Source organism: Thamnophis sirtalis, unplaced genomic scaffold, assembly GCF_051295495.1.
Source record: "Thamnophis sirtalis isolate CommonGarterSnake01/CBP01778 unplaced genomic scaffold, rThaSir2_p1.2 scaffold_9, whole genome shotgun sequence".
Lineage (NCBI taxonomy): Eukaryota > Metazoa > Chordata > Lepidosauria > Squamata > Natricidae > Thamnophis > Thamnophis sirtalis.
This window is the reverse complement of record NW_028261389.1, coordinates 67333126-67351579: the sequence shown is the minus strand read 5'-3', so window position 1 is coordinate 67351579 and position 18454 is coordinate 67333126. Positions and strand designations below refer to the sequence as shown.

The 18454-nt window shown below is 36.5% G+C and overlaps 1 protein-coding gene across 1 annotated transcript in view; it reads left to right on the top strand.

The window, feature by feature from the left end:
• TBC1D22A (TBC1 domain family member 22A) overlaps window positions 1-18454 on the top strand; it is a 130628-nt gene that overhangs the window by 16760 nt on the left and 95414 nt on the right. The window contains exons 4-5 of the mRNA XM_087722167.1: window positions 1640-1816; window positions 16890-16960. Of these exons, the coding sequence (XP_087578293.1) occupies window positions 1640-1816; window positions 16890-16960 (248 nt within the window). The remainder of the gene's footprint in view (window positions 1-1639; window positions 1817-16889; window positions 16961-18454) is intronic.

Genomic DNA, 18454 nt, shown 5'->3' with positions numbered 1-18454 from the left:
ACCTAGTCACACAATAGAAAAAGCATCAAAGCCAAAGTGGAAAATCCGATTAGAACAAAAAGTCAAAAAATTAAGGGCAGATGCTAGTAACTTAAAGAACATGCATGAGCAACGGCTTAAAAACAACAAAATCATAGATCGGCTAATCAGAAGATAGATTGGATACAAGAAACATCAATGAAGCTGTAGAGATTGTAAAACAGCAGATAACAGCAACAGCTAGAAAAATTGAAAGATATGAGGCACGAATCATCCAATATAAACAAAATCAACAATTTCGATCAGATCATCGGCGTTTTTATCAAAGTCTTAATGTGAATGGTGACACCAAAAGTGAAAAACCAGAAAAACAGGCCACAGTTGAATTCCTGAAAGAATTGTGGGAAAATGCAAAGGACTACAATAAGGAAGCAAAGTGGATACATGACTTTGAGAAAAGCATTGGCAACAAACAAATGCAAGTATTAGAAATAACAACTCAGATGGTCAAAAATCGAGTAAAAAAGGTAAAGAATTGGACATCACCTGGAAAGGACCAATTACATGGTTTCTGGCTCAAATATCTGACCAGTTTACATGCAATATTGGCCAGGCAACTGAATGAAATAAAAATCGAAATTCAACGACTATGGCACAAACCAGCAGTGGTAATTCCAGTGGTAATTGGCACATTAGGTGCTATTCCAAAAGCACTGGAATTACATTTAAAACAGTTAAAAATTGACAAAATCACCATCAGTCAAATGCAAAAAGCTGCACTGCTTGGATCTGCACGCATATTACGAAAATACGTTACGACGTCCTAGGCCCCTGGGTGGGGCCCGACTGGTAACCAATGCCAAATCTGGCGAAACAACTGGCCGCTGTGATACAATTGTATAATAATAATAATAGCAGCTTATTAGTAACCTTGACTATCACTAAGTATTGTATCTTTTTATTCTTGATGAATGTGTTTTATTCTTCTTAGGTACACTGAGACCATATGCACTAATGACAAATTACTTGTGTGTCCAAACACATTTAGCCAATAAAGTGTTCTGTTCTGTTCTGTTCTGTTCTATTCTATTCTATTCTATTCTATTCTATTCTATTCTATTCTATTCTATTCTATTCTAATTTTATTCTACTCTACTCTACTCTAAAATACGTAGTAATACTGTACAGGTAGTCCTCCGCTTATGACCACAATTGAGTCCAAAATTTATGTTGTTAAGTGAAACATGTTAAATGTGTTTTGTCCCATTTTATGATTTTTGTTGCCACAGTTGTTAAGTGAATCACTGTGGTTGTTAAACTAGTAACACAGTTGTTAAGTGACTCTGGCTTCCCCATTGACTTTGCTTGTCAGAAGGCCGCAAAATGAAGTCGCATGACTCTAGGCACTGCAACAGTCATAAATATGAATTAGTTGCCAAGCATCTGAATTTTGATCACATGATCATGGGGATGCTGGAAAGGTTGTAACTGAAAAGCGGTCATAAGTCACTTTTCTCAGTGCTGTTAAAACTTTGAACTTTGAGGACTACCTGTATGTATGTATGTATGTGTGCATATTTATTTATTAAAAATAACTTTTCTTTCTCCCATTTCAGATGTAATCAACTTTATGCCTTGTTTCTCCTGTTATATTTTCTAGATAACACTAATGCAAATACTTCTGTGCCAAGATCTCAGTCGCTTCCACAAGCCTCTACATATGCACTTACTGGCGGGATGGCAGATAATGCCTCTGGTGTTCATGTATTATCTGAAAGAGAAGCATTGCGGTTAGATAAATTCAAACAGCTTCTTGCTGGCCCAAATACAAACCTTGGTAAGTATTCATAAACATTAAACAGCACATTAGATTAAGATTTCTTAGATTGTTGTGAGAAAAGAATAAGTGTTTGCTCTTTCCTAAAATGCATATTGGAACTCTTTTACTGCCTTCTTCTCTGTTTAATTCTTTTGGCTTAATGGAAAAGTAGGTGGTCTATTTCAGTACCTCTCCCAAGGATTTTAACTATAAGCCTATTGTTGCACTTCTGTTGTCAGATCATTTCAATATTAGAGTGGCATTGCAATTTTTATGATATCTGGCTGAAATTTCCCCTAAAATGGCTTGGGAAAGAATAAAAACAATCAATATTATAGGGATAGGAGAAAGAGTTTAACTGCATCCCCAGAGATCTCCTCTTAGGTAGATTAAACTCTTCCCAGCCTTCACACAATTGTTTGGTAGCCAAAAGGAATGCAATTTCTTCTTGCTATAGTAAAGTGTGCCTGTTATTTAAACAGGCATAAGAAAATTAGAAATCCAGAATTTTTCAGGCATCTTATTTGCACAATTTTACTTACAAAGAACTTCCTTCTTTTTAATCTCTGCGTAGGGAGATGTTTAAATTTTTTAAATTTTTTAATTTTACATTTTTTATCCATATTCAGAGACATGGATGGAGAATGAGTCTACATTTATAGGTACCTTGGTCTATTTTTCTTTAATTACCATAGGTTCTGAAGCAGTAGATTTCACGAACATTGATTCTGTGAGCAATCAATGATATAAATTATACTTTAGATATTTGTTGGATAAAGAGTTTCCTGGGTCCCCATCATAGCCCTGGTCTAGAATTACACCAGCTATTGAGCTGCTCTGAATATATTCCTGATTAACTATAGTTAAAAGATATATTGGTGATGGTGACAAAGAAGAACAAGAGGCAGTTAAAAAAAAGTATTCCTTGGCAGGTTTTTTTTTTCATTCACCATGAAACAATGAAAACTCCATCTGTATGTTTTATGTTAAAGCTTTAAACATTTTCACATATCCATACAAAAAATATGCATTTTGCTTTTTACTAAACAAGAACAAATTTCAGCTTTGAAGATATGTCAGTTTTAGGAAATCTTTTATCTCTTTTCTATATAAATGTGGTGGAAGGGAGAGACTGTCATTAAAAATTATCACATAAACCCATAGGTACCTTTCTTGACATGTACAAGGAAGATACTTACCAATTGATGCATCATCCCATATGTTAAATACTTGCTTGGGATACTGATCTTTTCTGTAAAAAATATTGAAAGTACATCATATTTTTTATTGCAATGGAGAGTAATAGAACAGAAGTGTAATGTGGCAGACTAAAACTTCATTATATTTTTGGATTGCTGCCTTTGCTAATTGTTGCATTGTAGTAGTAGTCTACCTTTTTACTTTTCCTGTTCTTATTATAACATTTTTAAAAAAGTACTTTTTGAAACTATTTGAATTAAATAAAATATTTCATTCTGTGCCATTTTTCTTTTGTGGCAAGCCATTTCTTTATCCTCCCACCTTTGATCTCTCTCCAGGTTAGACAGTCTGTTGATAACAACCAGGCATTGATGTTTACTTTATTCCCAAGTTAAGCACAGAACACCACTTTTCTTTTTACATGTTTGCAACTTTTATAGCTGCTATGTGCTGCTGTCATGTTTCCCTGAAAAGATCCAACTGGAAAATAAGTCCTGCGTGATTTTTCAGGATGCTTATAATATAAGCCCTACCCCCAAATAAGCCCCAGTTAAGATATCAGCCAGGTGGATGTATTTAGTACTATATTTTCCTGAAAATAGCATCTAACCAGAAAATAAGCTCAGACGAGCAAAAATTGCTTTTAGAGCAAAAATTAATATAAGACCCCGCCTTAATTTTGGGGAAACGCTGTACTTATGCCTGCTAGGCTCACTCTTCAACTATTTTTCAGCATATATGTAATTTTAATTAACAAATCCAGATGTTAAAGAAAATTCAGAGATGTAGAAGGTTAGGACAGCATATACCATACAACATATAAAGATTGTGGAAAGATGTGCTATAATCTAGGAACAAGAACCTATTTAGATAGCTGTTGAAATTTGGGAAAAAATATAAAAGAAAATTGAATTCAATATTAGAATGCTAGATGAGATTCAGAAGTATGTCTGGGCTTGATATTTATTGGAGCTTTAATTTACCTGTCTGAACATTTGTGGCAATGGAAAGTATCTCACCTCTAAGTACTCTATGAAACGTGGTAACATGGTAAGTTATATTTATTTTTAGATTTTTTTTATGTTAATAAACCACATAAAGAGAAAACAATGACTGTAACCCAGTTTGCAATGCTTTACTGAGGAGAAGAAATTAGCCTTTTTGAAAAACAACAATAACAAAGTCCTCCTATCCTCTCTCGTAAGAAAGTGCTAGTCATGTGGAATATTTGAAAGGCCTTGTCTCCTGGTATGAGGACTGAGAAGAGTGCATGAGAGAACTATACGTTTGTAAGGGAAGAAGAACATATATGTGTATGTGTGCATGAGGAAGCAAGGGGCAGAAGAATCGAGCAAGGCAGCAAGATATCTTGTGATTTTACATCCATATATGAAATTGTTCTGTATCTTATTTCTTATCAGTAGAGAAGCATTCAGATGTTTCAACAAACCATGCACTCAAATGGCATGTTTAAAGTGTACCAGCATTGTAATTTCATCTCTCTCTCTCATTAAGATCAAATTATAACACATAAACAAAATTGAATCTTGAGGACTGAAAATGTTGAAATAAGCTGACACCTGTTAACTAATAATGATTTATTGCCAGACTTGGCTAAGTTGTACCAGGGGTGGGTTTCAAAATTTGTTCGAACCTACTCGGTGGGCGTGGCCTCCTTTGTGGGCATGGCTTGCCACCCATGTGACCGGATGGGAGTGGCTTGCTAATGCTGCCGCCGCCGCTACCGCTGCCGCCGCTACTGCCACCCCCCCCACCCAGCTTCGGCCGCGTAGTGCACGCGAGCCTGCAGCTTTTGTGAGCGAAGGCCTGGAGGCCTTCCCTCACGAAAGCTGGGCCGCCGCCCGCTACCCACCCGAAGCCTCCCGAGTCCCGCTGCTTGGGCTTTGTTGCTTACCTGAGGGGGAAGCAGCAAGCAAAGGCCAAAGGGAATTTTCAAATGGAGGCCAAGCGCGAAAAAAGCTTCGCTTCACCTCCAGCCCGCTCACTGATTGGCTGGACGCCAGCCAATCAGTGAGCGGCAGGCTGGGCTTAGTGCGGGTGGGCGGGGGAGCGAGGGAGCGAGCTGCGGATGGGCGGGGGAATGAGCAAGTGAGCTGCGATGCGCTGGCAAAAGGGCACTTTGCAGCAACAGGGGCCAGGACCGGTACAGGTGTTCCTGGAAGTTAATTACTTCCGGGTTCACCGACGAACCGGTTCGTGCGAAGCGGTGCGAACCGGGAGGAACCCACCCCTAAGTTGTACATTTAGTTTTTATCATTTAGTCTGTGTAACAGTAGTTTGTTTCTAGAACTCTGACACTACTGGATTTTATGAGAATTGCATAATAAGGGGAGCTTGGTCCATTGGTTGAGATCAAGCTAAAGTAATGTTGAGTCTTTCCTTACAATTCTTTTTAAATGAAAATAGATCCTATTAGTTACAGTTGAGCTTAGATAAAAATGCATAATCATAGCTCCTACTGCTAAGCTTTGTCTTTGTAGGATAATGCTAAGAATAGTCTTACAGTATTGTTTCTTACTTCAAAAGTTTGGAAAAAAGATGATATATGCCTCTGTTGGTGATAAATGGCCATGATATTTGGAATTATTTAATTGGTTGCCTGCCAACTTTCATAATAGCTAATCTCAAATGTTCTTTTATGTTCTCTGAATCCAAACACAGCTGTATGGGAAGTCTAGTTCCAGCTTTGTGGGTAAGGTGCTCCTCCTCATCCTCAGTGGATTGGAAATTTGGGAGCAAATATCAAATTGTTGCTTAAAACACCCCAAACAAGTTAACCTTGAAAAAACAGTGAATATTTATAAATACGACCCCAATTTCCTGAATGGGAAAGAGATTCCATGAAGCACTAAAGCTGTGTAGATCAGCAATGTTCCTATATTTCAACAATTCCCATTTCTCTTGGTAGCCATTCATATTGCAAATTCTCTCTCAATGGTCTTTTACACAATCTGTGTTGTCATTCAGTGATTAATCTGTGTGGTGCTGTTTTTGTTTTTGTCACATCTCTATTTTCATCTATTTTAGTAGAATATGTTGTACTTCAGCTAAGTTTTTTTCGGTTGAAGATTGTTTTCCAAGTTCAACATGCTCCATTTGTTTGATACTTCTTAATTTCTGAATCCATTCAGGAAAAAAAATAAATGCAGTATGACATGTTTTTTTTAAAATATGTATAACAGAACTGTCTTTTTTTAAATTTAAAAAAGCAGTTACTCTGGTTACCCATAGCAATATCAAGCCATTTATTAGAACAATCTCTGTGCTGTTTAACTTCTCAGATACTGTTGGGGGAGCTGCAGTTCCATGAATCTGCATTGTTTTAGAAGAATATTCTAGTTCTTTGGAGTTAAATTATGCTAAGATATTTTTTTCATAAGAATGTGAAGCTTATAAATCTAGTTTATGATGTCCATCATTTAATTGTTCATTCAAATCACATTACGATTTACAGTCTCTCAGTGAAGTAACTGTTTTGTGTTAAAAGATAAATAATGCATGAGCAAAAATTGTGGGTTCCCTTAAAATTATACAGCCAGAAATATTACGCTTAAAGGGAAATAATAGAAGAATGCTTTTGTGTTTTGAGAAAAATATTGCGCGTAGTTAGTTTTCAGCAGGCCTCCAGGCCAGCAATGACTCCTATTTGAAGCAGAGTCTAATTTTTGATAACAGCAGAGAACCAAATCTCCATGGTAAAAGTGTAGTTCATTGGTATTTATTTCATTGTAATTGTATTGTGTTAACTGAAGATTGCTGAATTGAAACAGTATAAAATGAATGTATCCAGTTCAGGCTGGAAAAATGTTAGAGATGGGTAAATTATGCTTGTTTTAATTAAATGTAAATGCTAATGATTTCTAAGAGGTTACATATATATATATATATATATATATATATATATATATATGTGTTATTATTTGTGCTGATAAATAAAGACTTTAAGTATATATATATATATATATATATATATATATATATATGTGTGTGTGTGTGTGTGTGTGTGTGTGTGTGTGTGTGTGTGTGTGTGTGTTGTATTTGTGCTGATAAATAAATAAAGGGAGACGTATAGATCTATTTCAAGCTATTTAGCTCTCATCAGCTAGCCATACCCTTACTGGGATTCGAACCTGTGCAGTATTACATCTTAGGCATATACATATACATATACATATACATATACATATACATATACATATACATATACATATACATATACATATACATATACATACATTTTATATACTGTCTTAGATATTTTCTAGAATCTTGCAATATGCTTGAGTTGTTCGAATGAAACTCTTGATACTGAACTATCCAAGGATCAATTTGTTTTACTGGAAGAAGGAATAGGCAAGCTTAAAGTGCTTGCCTATGGGCTTTCCTTCCTGGAAAGAAGCAGAAAATCCTTGCATTACAAGAGTGGTAATACTTCATGGCTTCAGGAAAGCCTGAGATTGTGTTCTTGATGTGGTATGATTTCATTAAAAAAATATCAGTCGTTATTGGAATGAAAAATTATTTTGTTCCTCTATATTAATTGGTTAATTATGGTTCCATCGTTTAAATAAGAGGTTAGGCATTTTAGTGTTCGATTGTCTTTTGATCTGGTGCTTTTTCTTTCTGTAGTTTTAGTGACTGCCTTAATGGTGTAATATATTCCATACTTTCCATCTTTTTTCGTAGCTGTCTTGCGCTTCTCATGTGAAAACTTAAATATGTTCTCTGGACTACTTGGTGTTCCTTGAGCTTGATTGTTTGCTTTGCAGACATTTCATTACCTGACTATATAACCCCATCAATGAATGGTGTTAGGTAAGGTCCCTGTTGGGAGAGCGAGTGCGTTCAGAGAAGCGTTGTGAGATTGGTGTTGGAGAACACACAAACCAGCATACAGAGACACTGCAGTTTAAATAGGCTTTTACTTTCGTGGAAATAGAGGTATCAGAGTCCATCAAACAGTCCAAGTCATACACGGTTAAGACAGTCAGTCATCAACGTCTTTCAGTTAAGGGATAATCCAAATAACATAGTCCATAATCATACAAACAGTCCGGTACACAAAGTTTGGTAGCAGTTACAAAACTTACAATAGCTCATGCTGATCTCTATACGGCACTTCTCACAGCCAGCTTCCAAACACTCAGATCAGATCAGCATCTAACAGTGATTCTGGCTCCATCTTATGGCTGATTGAGGAAACAGCAACCAATCACATTTACAGCATGATTTAAAGAAACAGGTACAGCATTGTTACATGATGTATATATTGCCAACCCAACCGTTAGATTATATTCCTAACAAATGGCAAGCAAACAACCAAACTCAGAGAGAACCAAGGACTCCACATTCAACCCTGATCTACATATGTTCTGTTCTATTGAAACCTGATTTGCCTAAAATCAAATTAGTTAAATAGATGTGCAAACAATTATATGATGGCAATAGCACTTAGACTTATATATTGCTTTATAGTGCTTTACAACCCTTTCTAAGCGGTTTGCAGAGTCAGCATATTGCCCCCGACAATCTGGGTCCTCATTTTACCTACCTCAGAAGGATGGAAGGCTGAGTCAACCTTCAACTGGTGAGATTTGAACTGTTGAACTGCAGCTAGCAGTCAGTTGAAGCAACCTGCAGTACTGTAACTCTAACCCCTGCGCCACCTGGGCTTTGAGAATGCGTCTTGTTTGGTTCCTGGGTCATGTTTGTGTTTGATCTAGAATGGAACATGGGAAGTATTCTTATTAAAGTTAAAGGCCATATACTAACCTATGAAAATACAGTAAAATCTGTTTGCTGATAAAAGAATAGTATTTAGCCTATTTTAAATTAAGCTATGGCGTCTTATAGTTGCTTAAGAAGGAGCTTGTTGCCTTTTAAGCCTTGCATAGAAAGGAATATACAATGTAAAGAACTCAAAGGGAAAATAAATAAAGATCCCTTTTCTTTTTTGCTGTCTCCTTACAAAGAACCTTAAAAAAGTAACTACAGGTAGTCCTCGACCTATGACTACAATTGAGCCCAAAATTTATGTTGCTAAGTGACAACTTTGTTAAGTGAGTTTTGCCCCATTTTACGACCTTTCTTGCTACATTTGTTAAGTGAATCATTGCAGTTGATAAATTGGTAATAGGGTTGTTAAGTGAATCTGGCCTCCGCATTAACTTTGCTGGTGAGAACATCGCAAAAGATGATCACATGACTCCAGGACGCTGCGACCGTCATAAATATGAACCAGTTGTCAAGCGTCCGAATGTAAATCATTTCATCATGAGGATGCTGCAATAGTCATAAAGTGTGAAAAATTGTCCTAAGTCACATTTTTCAGTGCTATTGTAACTTTGGTCACTAAATGAACTGTTGTGAGTTGGCTACACACCTGTACTGTGTACACCTGTACAGTGTACTGGAGTGTACACACCTGTACTGCGTTGAATGAGCAAAAGCATCTAATGCTCTTCTTCTTGCAATATTTATCCAAAGATTTGGCTACTCTGGTTGCTTCCCCCTCCCCCCCAACCTTTTGGGTACCAGGGACTGGTTCTGTGGAAAGAAATTTTTCCGTGGACCGGAGTGGGTGTGGTTTTGTATGCTACTTGCATCCTGCAGATCGGATATTTGTTTGCATGGTCCAGTTAGGCATTGTGGGTGATGAGTTCCCTCCCCTCTCGACATGTATGGTTGTGTGACTGTTGCTTATTTTTATTATTTGTATTTCGTTTTGATGTTCCCCTTTCCCTTTTTGGATTGTTCGCCGCCCTGAGTCCTCCCGGAGAAGGGCGGCATATAAATAATAAATTCCATTCCATTCCATTCCAGTTTCTAGCATGCTGCAGCCTGGTGCTGGTCCAGAGACCAGGGGTTGGGAGCCCCTGACCTAAGAGACCACCTCTCCTATTCCTCATTTGTTCACCTGTTAAGTTTTGTTAAGAGGCCCTTTCCTTAGTGAAACCCTCTTTTCATGTTTCCAAAAGGAGAAATCCAAACAGTATTTGAAGTCTTTAAGCTCACCTTCCAGGATATTCACACTCTGTAGCAACAGTGTCTGCAGTTACTTGCACTCTTGTCCATTTTTTTAAAATTCTCTTCTTATTTGAATCTAGCGAATTCTGTGTTAAGTGCTTGGTTTCTTGCAGATTGAATGTCAGAGTTGTTGTCTTGTCTCTAGAATCTTGTCTAAAGTTCAGCTGCCTTTGTAGCGGTTTCTTTCTAGTCCTTTGATACTGGTTAAAGTTCCTGGGTACTTATTAAATGTGACAAGCCTAAACAGGAAAAGAGCAGCAGCAAAAGAAAACATCTGATTCTTTGCTTGTCATATCTTTCCTTCTTCCCACCAACCTACTCCCAATACCTCTCTGTTTCAAGAAGAAAAGAGTGCGATGTTGACACTTTTTGTTAAAATAATTGGAACATGTTTCTCATGTGCCTGAATATTTGAACTACAGGCAGCTTCTGTTTAGAGACCGTCTCACTTAGCAACTGTTTGTAGTTATGACAGCATTAAAAAGTAACTGCAAGCAATCGTCACCTGCATGCCTTTTTCCGGTTTGTAAAGCAAAAAATGGCTAATTTAAAATCATAAACACAATCATGGTTTTACTTAGTGAAACTTCTTAACAACTGAGTTATTGGTTCCAGTTACGTTTGCCAAACAAGAACTGTCTGTATTTATCTGCAGGCAGCTAGGAAAAGAGATGCTGCTACCAGTATTTCTTTTTTGTCTAGGAACAAAATGAGCATTTCCATACTGTGTGGAGTGTCCTTGTTGAGGGGTGAACACTTCTTGAATCTGCATATTCTCTTCTGAATCCATCACTGAGATTTGTTTCTCTCCATCAATGTTGTTTTCAACCCAGGTCTGCTTAAATGAGTCAGAAGTACTTTGTCTTAATACTTTGAAATATAATAGACATATTGAGTTGCAGACATCCCCATGGAATATGGACAAGGATGGCAACCAGTTCCTTCAAAAACAGCACGTACCCTCTGAAGCTAAATATGATGGAAATGGCTGTTTGAGCGGGATCCAATCTTTAAAAAAACCACTTTTATTTCTTTTAATTACAATTAAAAACAACAAAAATGCAAATAAAATTTAAAGAGAATGAAATATTTCTAATATAAATTTAATGATTATCTAACAGACCATGTCTCCTCTTATTAATTTGCCCAAAAAGAAAAGAGACAAATCTTTCTTAACCCAAAGGGAAAAAAATAAGAAAAAAAGATGCTAATGTTACATCATAACATAAATATATTAATTGTATTTTTATAAAAACTACCCCTTGTCAGTTTTTCAACCTTTGACCGCATGGAATGTTATGGTGCAGTCTTTTCTTTTGCTGATAAAAAGACCCAATTATAAGATTGAGAATTGGATTCAGTCTATCTGGCCTCCTCTCTTCTTTCATAGTGATCTTATGATACAGTCAATATTAAAAAGGGAATATTGCTTTTTGGACCTTACTCTAGAACAGGGGTAGTCAACCTTTTTATGCCTACCGCCCACTTTTGTATCTCTCTTAGTACTAAAATTTTCTAACTGGTTCCACAGTAATGGTGATTGATAAAGTAGGGAAGTAACTTTACTTTACAAAATTTATAAAGTAGAGTTACAGCAAACCCTTACCGCCCACCATGAAAGCTGGAATGCCTACTAGTGGTCAGTAGGGACCAAGTTGACTACCACTGCTCTAGAATGTGCAGCTAAAGAACATTCACATAATTTTCATGTGCAAAAATAATCATTTGAACTATATCAGACAGCTGATAGTTCAACTTCCTTTTAAATTTTCATTTACCTTATTTGAAGCTCATTAGAGTATATGTACTTGTTTCTATATGCTATAGGCAAAACATTCAGTAAAGAATTCTCAGTCATCCAGGTCATGATTGTCCCCAAGCTGGTTTTTCAAGAGGCAACTGAACTTTCTTTGTTTTTTCCTTGAATATATTTCGCTTCTCATCTAAGAAGTTTCTTCAGTTTTGACCAAAGAAGCCTCTTGGATGAGAAGCAAAATGTCTTCAAGTAAAAACAAAGGAAGCCCAATTGTCTCTTGAAAAAGGACCTTTGAGATTTCAGTAAGGAAATGACATATAGAACAATTTCACCTAAATACAGGCAGAATGGTGAAAGCTTCCACCTTATATTTAGCATTTTATGGCAGGATTTAAGATATTGGTGAAATCAGTGAGCAAGATTTTTTTTTTAAAAAAATCTAGGAATTCTAAATGGTTCCTAAGCCATAACTAGTATACATATCCAGTACCCTTCTCAATGTCAGTATAATGACTTATTCATTTATTCACTTAGTTATTAGATTTCTATCTCCTCTTTTGTTTAGAATCATAGAATCATAGGGCTGGAAGGGACGTTGGTGGTCTTCTAGTCCAACCCCCTGCCCAAGGCAGGAGACCTTATTGCATCCCGGACAAATGGCTGTCCAATTTTTTGAAATTGAAAACCTCCAGCGATGGAGCACCCACAACTCCAGGAGGTGAGCTGTTCCCTTAATTAATTGTACTTAACTGTCAGGAAATTTTTCCTTAATTCCAGATTGGATCTTCTCTTCAACAAGCTTCCGATCATTGCTTCTTGTCCTGCCCTCAGGTGCTTCAGAGGATAAGTTGCCTCTCTCCTCCCTGTGACTGCCCCTCAAGTACCAGAAGGCAGCTATAGTGTCAGAATACAGAATACCAAATAATAGATTTGGAAGGAACCTTGGAGGACTTCTAGTCCAACCCCCTATACAGGAGGAGACCCTATACGATTCCATACAAATGGCTGTCCAATCTCTTCTTAAAATCGCCCACAACTTGTTTTCAATGGCAGGAAATTTCTCCTTAATTCTAGGTTGGATCTCTTTTTGATAACCTTCCATCCATTACTTCTCAGGTACTTTGGAGAATAGATCAATTCATTTTCTCTGGGACAACCTGTCAAATATTGGAAAGCTGCTATCATGTCACCCCTATCCTTCTCTTTGTTAGACTAGACATATCTAGTCCCTGCAACCGTTCATCCTGTGCTGTAGCCTCCAGTCTCCTAACAACCTCCACATTCTTTCCTAAGTCTCAGCATCTTTTTTGTATTGTAGTGGACAAAACTGGATGTGGATTTGCAGAATTCCAACCCTTCTCTTTGTTAGGCAAGTTCCTTGCATGATTTAGTCTCCACATCCCTTATCATCTTTGTTGATATTCTCTGCACTCTTTCTAGGGCATCAGCATCTTTTTTTCATATCATGGTGACCATGGTTGGAAACTACTCCAAATGTAGCCTCACCAATGCAGTATAGAGTACTATCATTTGTTATCCTGCTAGTGCAAGCCAGGACTCCATTGGCTGCTGACTCATACTTAAGCTATTGTCCAGTAGGACACTGACATCCCTCTTACATTTACTACTGAGTCAGATAGTGCCTAATCTACCGTATTTTTTGGAGTATAAGACACACCCTTTTCTCTCAAAAAAGAGGCTGAAAATCTGGGTGCGTCTTATACACTGAATACAGCATTTTTTGTCTCCCGAAACTCCGCCCCTTCACCAAAATGGCCGTGCATAGCTTTTAGAAGGCTTCCAGAGAGCTCCTGAGGGCTGGGGAGTGCAGAAATGAGCACAAAATGGGCCGTTTTTTGCCCCTCCAGCCCCCAGCAACACACTATAAGCTTCCTAAAGACTATCCATGCCCTTTTTTAAGAAAAAAAATGGGCCCATTTTCACAAAAAAATGGGCCCTTTTTTGCTAGATTTTGCGCCTCCCCGACCCCCCAGGAGCACTCCACAAGCCTCCTAAGGGCTAGTCACCCCCCCTTTTTTTTTTTGAAAAAAAGGGCCCATTTTCGGGAGGTTTGCAGAGTGCAAAAAAAAAAAATTTCCTCTTCTAAACCTTGGTGCGTCTTATACTCTTAAAAATGCTGTATATCTATGCCATTGCCTTTTTTTCCTGCCTAAATGCAGGATCTTGCTTTTCTCTCCACTGAATTGCATCTTGATCCTTCTGAATCATAACTCTGTCTTCCGAGGTTTTGGCAGTTTGCTACCATCTGCAAATTTGATGAGTTCTCTTTCCCCTAACCCTAACACTGTGAGAAAGGTTGGTCTAATATCATATGATGAGTCTCCATAGATGAAAGTGGACTTGAACTCCAGTTTCCCCATTGGAAGTTCATCACCATAACATTTAAACTACCCTGGGTCTATTCTGTTAAGGTATCTGTCAGTTTTTCCTCCCATTTCTCAAAATTTTACTATAGGCTCCTGCTATTTTAAACTCCGGAATATAACTAGACGTTGATGTATAATACTAAGCAGCAGGGCATTTTTCAAAATTAAAACTGTGGAACATAGCATGCAAAATCAATTCAATTAGAAAACTTGTAACTAGACTTTCTAGATATGTTTTTCCCCAGATAGTATTTCTGTATTTATTGGAAACCATAGTTAAGCAAATATTATCAGATATCTTGATCCTTTTGGAATTAGATGTCCAAATTGTTTTTCTACTTTAAAATTAATTGAATCTATTTTTTTCTGATTTTATATTTTTATATATATAAAATTTTCTTACGTTTTTTAATTGGAATGTGGTGCAGATGTACCATACAATAAATAATAATTCTAATGTAGACTTTTCCCCATTTTTGAAATAATTTGATATGTTTTATCCGTACGTGACTCATTTTGGAGGAGGAATAAGAAGCATAAATAAAAGTTACCCTTTGTATGTAGAGAAAAAAAATCTGCAGTGGGATAACATAAGCAGCATCATTGAAACTATTTGACAGGTGATCTATTGTAGGAGCTCAGGTCTTGCATTTTTTCCCTTTTCTGTTTTTATGTCTTTATAAAAAGCAGAATTGCGGTTGTTGGTGTGGTGATGTCATTAGAGATAGGTGGGGGACTGAAGGCGAGCATGTCAGGGCAAGAGAAGTATGAGATGCTTGCTTAAATGATGGTGCGGTCCTGGTTTAAGGACCTCAACTGAGACTCCTGAAACTGCTGCCACTAAGCAGCACAATGTTTCACCTAATGACCACTTAGCAACAGAAATTCTGGCTCCCATTTAGGACCTGAGGAATACCTGTAGTTTCCTACTGGGTTGGCAGTAGAGTTTAGTAAACCAGAATAAAATGGACTTTGGGATTTTATGGAGAACTGTGTGTACTCAATTTTAATATCTGTCGTATAACTACGTAGAAATTCTTCTTTGAGTAAAATCTGCAAAAGGAGAATGTAACTTAGTAATATTTCACTCTTTCTGATGCTTGTGCTTTTACTTAGACCATCTCTCTCTCTGCAATGGGCAGCTTGTATGTAAATGTTTCAAATGTGGTGCAATAAAGGAATTAAATATTTGCATTAAAAATCTTAGATACAACCTTTCTTCTCCCCACTCAAACAGAATGTATATGTATCAACAGATTATATCAGGTAAAACAATGCATGTACCATTTATAAATGCCCAGGAACGGCTAGGAAGAACAGTTGGACAACACAGCAATCACTTACATTTAGGGAACATTTCAGTGAAAAAGTGAATTAAAAACAAAAGCTTAAAGTGAGCTTTTTTTTCTTGGTCTCTCTGCATTTTGAGACTGAGATACAGGAAGGTTGGTTGGAAAACAGTTACAAAGGAGGTCATCTAGTTGGTTGCATAGTTAGGTAAGCTTTAGGTAATTTTGAGTTTGCTGTTATCTAAGGTACAATAAAGTTAGAGCTTTATACACCTTCCTTGTTGCCATTTTTAAGTTGCAAACATTTTTATACTTTAAGGCAGTATACTCACAATCTCCTGGTTTGTAGACCAGCCACTAATCAATACACCAAATTCAGCCTCTCTATATAAATGTATTACTGCAATGTATTCCAAATGTATTAATAATAATAAAAAGAGAGGTAAAAAAATGACCTTTGTAAATGAAACAAGTTCACTTATTCTACTATATTATTTGAAAAGTTTACTTGTCTTTTTTGATGACTCCCCAAATTCAAATATTGTCAAATCTACAAACTATTGCTGCAATTCAAATATAGATTCCTTCTCCCAGTGTTGTATGATAATTCTTTTTAAAAGCTCCTAGTACCTGAGAAATCTTAAATTCATGGTCTCTTAAAAGATTTCAAATATTGAAGAAAATAATCAAGGGGACAACTTATCTTTTGCACACAATGATTCCAGAGTCATTATGTTTCAAACATTAATTGCAGTATCCAGTTCACAAAAGGCATTTTGATTAACCCCTTTGTATGATAAAAAAAAAACTAATTTTATGTTGAGATATTTAAGCACTTCCTTCTAGAGGAGATGTAAATAAATACTATCAACATTGTTTAAAAAAAGATTTAGAAACCAAATTCCTCCCAAAACTCTAATTATTAAATAAATTTCAGAAGCAAGGTTAATATTTGAATAACATAGACTAAATCACTATTAGAGTTGTATAAACTATCAAGCGGTTTGTCATATTTTTCAGAACCAAGTTGATCCAGACTAATAATCCATTGAAAAGGCAATTTTACCCCCAAACTGGTTTAGATGTTAACTTTAAACCAGTATTTATCTATAATGTAAATTTTACATAGTTAAAAAGGTCATAATTATATTTGCAGACCAATATTTTTAAATTGTGTTTTTTCGTTGTTAAGAGCAGGCATTGAACTCAGTCCCTAAGCAGCAAAGAATCCAATCCCAGAGATTCTTTGATTTACACTTCAAGAACCTTTTAATGGTAGGCACAGGAACTCATGTACAACAATCAGAGCTTACACATAATTTTATAAGGAAATGTTTAAGGAAATGATCTTAACCCCAGTGTATTTCTATGCAATTTCTTAATTGCTCTTTTTCTTTTGGTTGGGCGAGTAGAAGAATTGCGGAAGCTGAGTTGGTCAGGAATTCCAAAACTTGTACGACCAATTACATGGAAGCTCCTGTCAGTAAGTACTTCATTTTATGATGATGGTATTGTTTGTCGGCTATGTATAATTTTGCTTGAATCACAACTATTAAGTAGAATTACAAACAGTATGGGCAAAGGAACGCTGTCCTTTTTCATTTTCAAGAAAAGCTTCAACGTGCTTTCAAAGTTCTGTTCTTCTGTGCTACAACAATAAAGACAATTCCTGGAATCCTTATTGTTACATTCCCTGACTTTGCCTACCTCAGAAGGATAACAAAACTCAATAAATAGGCACAAAGTCAATTGATCATCAACTGCAAGATTCTAAAAGGCAGAGGAACCTGGGACAATCTGGAAATTGCAGAGACAAATGGGATGGAGGAGAGGAATGCATGGGGGAATTGGAAGGACAATCAGGTCACTGTCTTATTTATATTCAGCTTGAGCAAAGAACATTCCAAGTCAAAACAGTAACGTGATCTATTTGGCCATGTATCTTCGTCAACCACAAAAGGTTGATGGAATGTTATCAGTGAAACAGTGGTACTGAAGCTCTTACCCATGAATTGGTGTATTCAAGGGAAGGGTATAAAGAATAAAGGAGGATCCAGAATTGATCTCTAACACCTGCCATAAGGGAAAACTCCTGAAGGTGTAATTCACTTTGCAAACAAACCAGAAGATAGACAAGGGTTGAATCAGTAAAGAACTCCATTATTGATGCCAGGGATAATAAGTAGTACCTATGGTCACATGTATGAAATACTGCAGTCAGATCCTAAAGAATCAGCCTAGTGTGAGAATTTGGAACTTGATCACCAAAATAACATTTAGAACTTGGGAAAGTACTACTTCTATTGACTTTCACAAAATACTAAGTGATACGGATCATGAAGGCAAATTGAAATAGTTTGTGACAAGGCAATTCTCACAAGCACTTCAGATTTAAAGAAAAATAGAGATATAGTTCAATATTGTAATCCCCCAAAAAGGGATCCTGGATTTTTTTCCCCAACAAGAGACAAAAAAGATCATACTTAAGGGAGTTTGGGAAAGTCCCATTGGGTAATGAAATTTGAATGTCTTATGTGTCTCCTGATGTACAGATGCATTCCTTGTTTGTAACAATAAACGAGGTTGCTGTATTTTTTTAAAAAATTGTATAGTGATTCATGTTTGTGGGTAATGTATGTTATTTATAGTTTAAAAATAAAAGTTGGCTTGATGTAGAATAATGGAACTGTTGATCCAGAGAGACAACACCTGTGTTAATCTTAAAAACCGAGTAAGAGGACACGTCTGCCCTAAGGAAAACGTATATATCCCATGGATAGTTAAATTTACTATTGGAAATTAAATTGTTTTTAATGATACCAATGGTACCATACATAAATGCAAATTGTTGACAAGAAGTGAAGTCTAGAATTTAATATTTAACCTTACATAAATCCATGCGGCAGGATATTAAATGTCAGATTTCATCTAAAATCATAATGTAAGCTAATATAGTGTAAAAAATACCTGGGAAATA